The sequence below is a fragment of the Condylura cristata genome, unplaced genomic scaffold (assembly GCF_000260355.1).
Source record: "Condylura cristata isolate star-nosed mole 26May11 unplaced genomic scaffold, ConCri1.0 scaffold00026, whole genome shotgun sequence".
NCBI lineage: Eukaryota > Metazoa > Chordata > Mammalia > Eulipotyphla > Talpidae > Condylura > Condylura cristata.
In genome coordinates this window covers 478576-480741 of record NW_004567127.1, presented here as the reverse complement: position 1 = coordinate 480741, position 2166 = coordinate 478576, and the positions used below count along the sequence as shown (strand labels likewise).

At 71.7% G+C, this 2166-nt stretch overlaps 1 protein-coding gene across 1 annotated transcript in view; it reads left to right on the top strand.

Annotated features, from left to right (window-relative positions):
* Positions 1–2166, top strand: part of PSMD4 (proteasome (prosome, macropain) 26S subunit, non-ATPase, 4) — a 6425-nt gene that overhangs the window by 2764 nt on the left and 1495 nt on the right. Inside the window, exons 2-6 of the mRNA XM_012729998.1 lie at positions 248–388; positions 1087–1201; positions 1479–1565; positions 1713–1781; positions 1900–2163. Of these exons, the coding sequence (XP_012585452.1) occupies positions 248–388; positions 1087–1201; positions 1479–1565; positions 1713–1781; positions 1900–2163 (676 nt within the window). The remainder of the gene's footprint in view (positions 1–247; positions 389–1086; positions 1202–1478; positions 1566–1712; positions 1782–1899; positions 2164–2166) is intronic.

Here is a 2166-nt window from a genome sequence, read left to right as displayed (position 1 = left end):
CGGCTGGGCGTGCGCCTCCTTCCGTGGTTCCGCGTGGCGCTTAGCTCGTGGCCGCGCAGGTGGCCGTGCCTTGGGGCTGGTCAGCGGGTGGCGGAAATGAATGCACACTGGCCTCTCCTCCTGCGGTCACTTCGCGTGAGCCAGGCGGGCCAGGCCCGGTCACCTGTGCGTTGCGTAGCTTCCCCCGGGGAGGAAGGGGCGGGCCCGCCCGGGAGGCCCTACAGCGCGTCTCCCTCCTTCACGCCAGTGTGGACAACAGTGAGTACATGCGCAACGGGGACTTCCTGCCCACCCGGCTGCAGGCCCAGCAGGACGCGGTCAACATCGTCTGTCACTCCAAGACCCGGAGCAACCCGGAGAACAACGTGGGCCTCATCACACTGGCCAAGTACGCGGGCAGGGGGGTGGGCAGCGGGTGGAGGCTGGCGGGCGCCCCCCTCCGGGCTCCGGAAGGCCGCTGTGCCGCCCCTCCCAGGCCGCTTCTGTGCTCCTCGGAGTGACTGAGGGCACCGGCGTTGGCCCCCGCTGGCCTCCGCGTCCGGCGCTTAAATCCGCTGCGGCCTTGCAGCGCCCTGCGGCTCTGGCTCGGGCCCCGGGGTGCATGCCGTGGCCGCCGGCCTGCCGGTCAGGCTCGAGGGGGGTGCAGCTCTGGCTCCCACAGGCCTGCCCTCCGCGCCAGCTGGGCCTTGGGGACCGTGGCCCTTAGGGTGGCTACACGCGGGGGCGCGCCCTTGGCGAGTGCCCGCGAGATCTGCGTCAGCCGACACCTTGTGTGGACGCTGTGCGCCTCAGCTGGGAGCGGGTCCAAAGGTGGGGCGTCGGGGTGTCCGGCTCTGTGGGGAAGGCGCGGGCGCGGGGTCTGCTCAGCCCCTCGAGCTCTGCGGCCTGGCTCTGGCCACGGCGGGCTCAGGGTGATGGGCACGCGGGCGGGCGCTGGTGCCAGTCGCCCGGCGCAGCCCCGGTGTTGACCTTGTCCACGCACTGTCCCAGGACGAGCACCTGTGGCGGGCTCCGGGGTGGGGGTTCAGCACAGGCAGGGCCCTTGTCCGCACCCCGAGCCACTGAGATGCTTCCCCCGCGCCCCAGTGACTGCGAGGTGCTGACCACGCTCACCCCCGACACCGGCCGCATCCTGTCCAAGCTGCACACGGTCCAGCCCAAGGGCAAGATCACCTTCTGCACCGGCATCCGCGTGGCCCACGTGAGCCCCTCGCGCCTCCCTAGCCGGGTGCCTGTCCACGTCACGCGCCCATCCCCGGGTCCTCGCACCGAGGGGCCCGTCCGTGTTCCCAGCTCTGCACGGACGGGCCCCTGCTGAGCCCCCCTCTTCTGGCAGTGCCGGGCGCAGCAGAAACCTGGGGGGTTGGGTGAACCCCGCACGACGGGGGGGAGGGACGTGGGCGCTGTGGCGTGGACTTGGGCCGGCGGGCCCGGGACGGGCAGTGCGCTGGCCGCGGCTGAGGCCCCTTCCCGCGCAGCTGGCCCTGAAGCACCGGCAGGGAAAGAACCACAAGATGCGGATCGTGGCTTTCGTGGGCAGCCCCGTGGAGGACAGCGAGAAGGACGTGAGCCGCGGGGGGGCGGCGGGAGCTGGGGGGCGCCGGGAGCGGGGTTGCATGCCGTGGGGGGGGGGCGGCTGACCTCGTGCGCCTTTGTGGGGCGCGTCGGCCCCTCGGTTTGCTAACAGGTGTCCACATTTCCCCTCTGACCAGCTGGTGAAACTGGCTAAGCGCCTCAAGAAGGAGAAGGTCAACGTGGACATTATCAATTTTGGGGAGGAGGTAAGCTGGCAGCAGCCCTCTGGGGGTGGCCCCTGCGCGGGTGGCGGGGGGCAGCTGCAGGCCGAGCGGAGCCGAAGCGGGAACACGGACTGACGGGCCCTCCCGCGCTTGCCCCCAGGAGGTGAACACGGAGAAGCTGACGGCCTTCGTGAACACGCTGAACGGCAAGGACGGGACGGGCTCGCACCTGGTGACCGTGCCGCCGGGGCCCAGCCTGGCCGATGCCCTCATCAGCTCCCCTATTCTGGCTGGCGAAGGCGGGGCCATGTTGGGTCTCGGGGCCAGTGACTTCGAGTTCGGCGTGGACCCCAGTGCCGACCCGGAGCTGGCCCTGGTGAGCGAGCCGGGCGCTCGGGCTCTCTGGGCCTCCCCTGCCGGCCGAGCC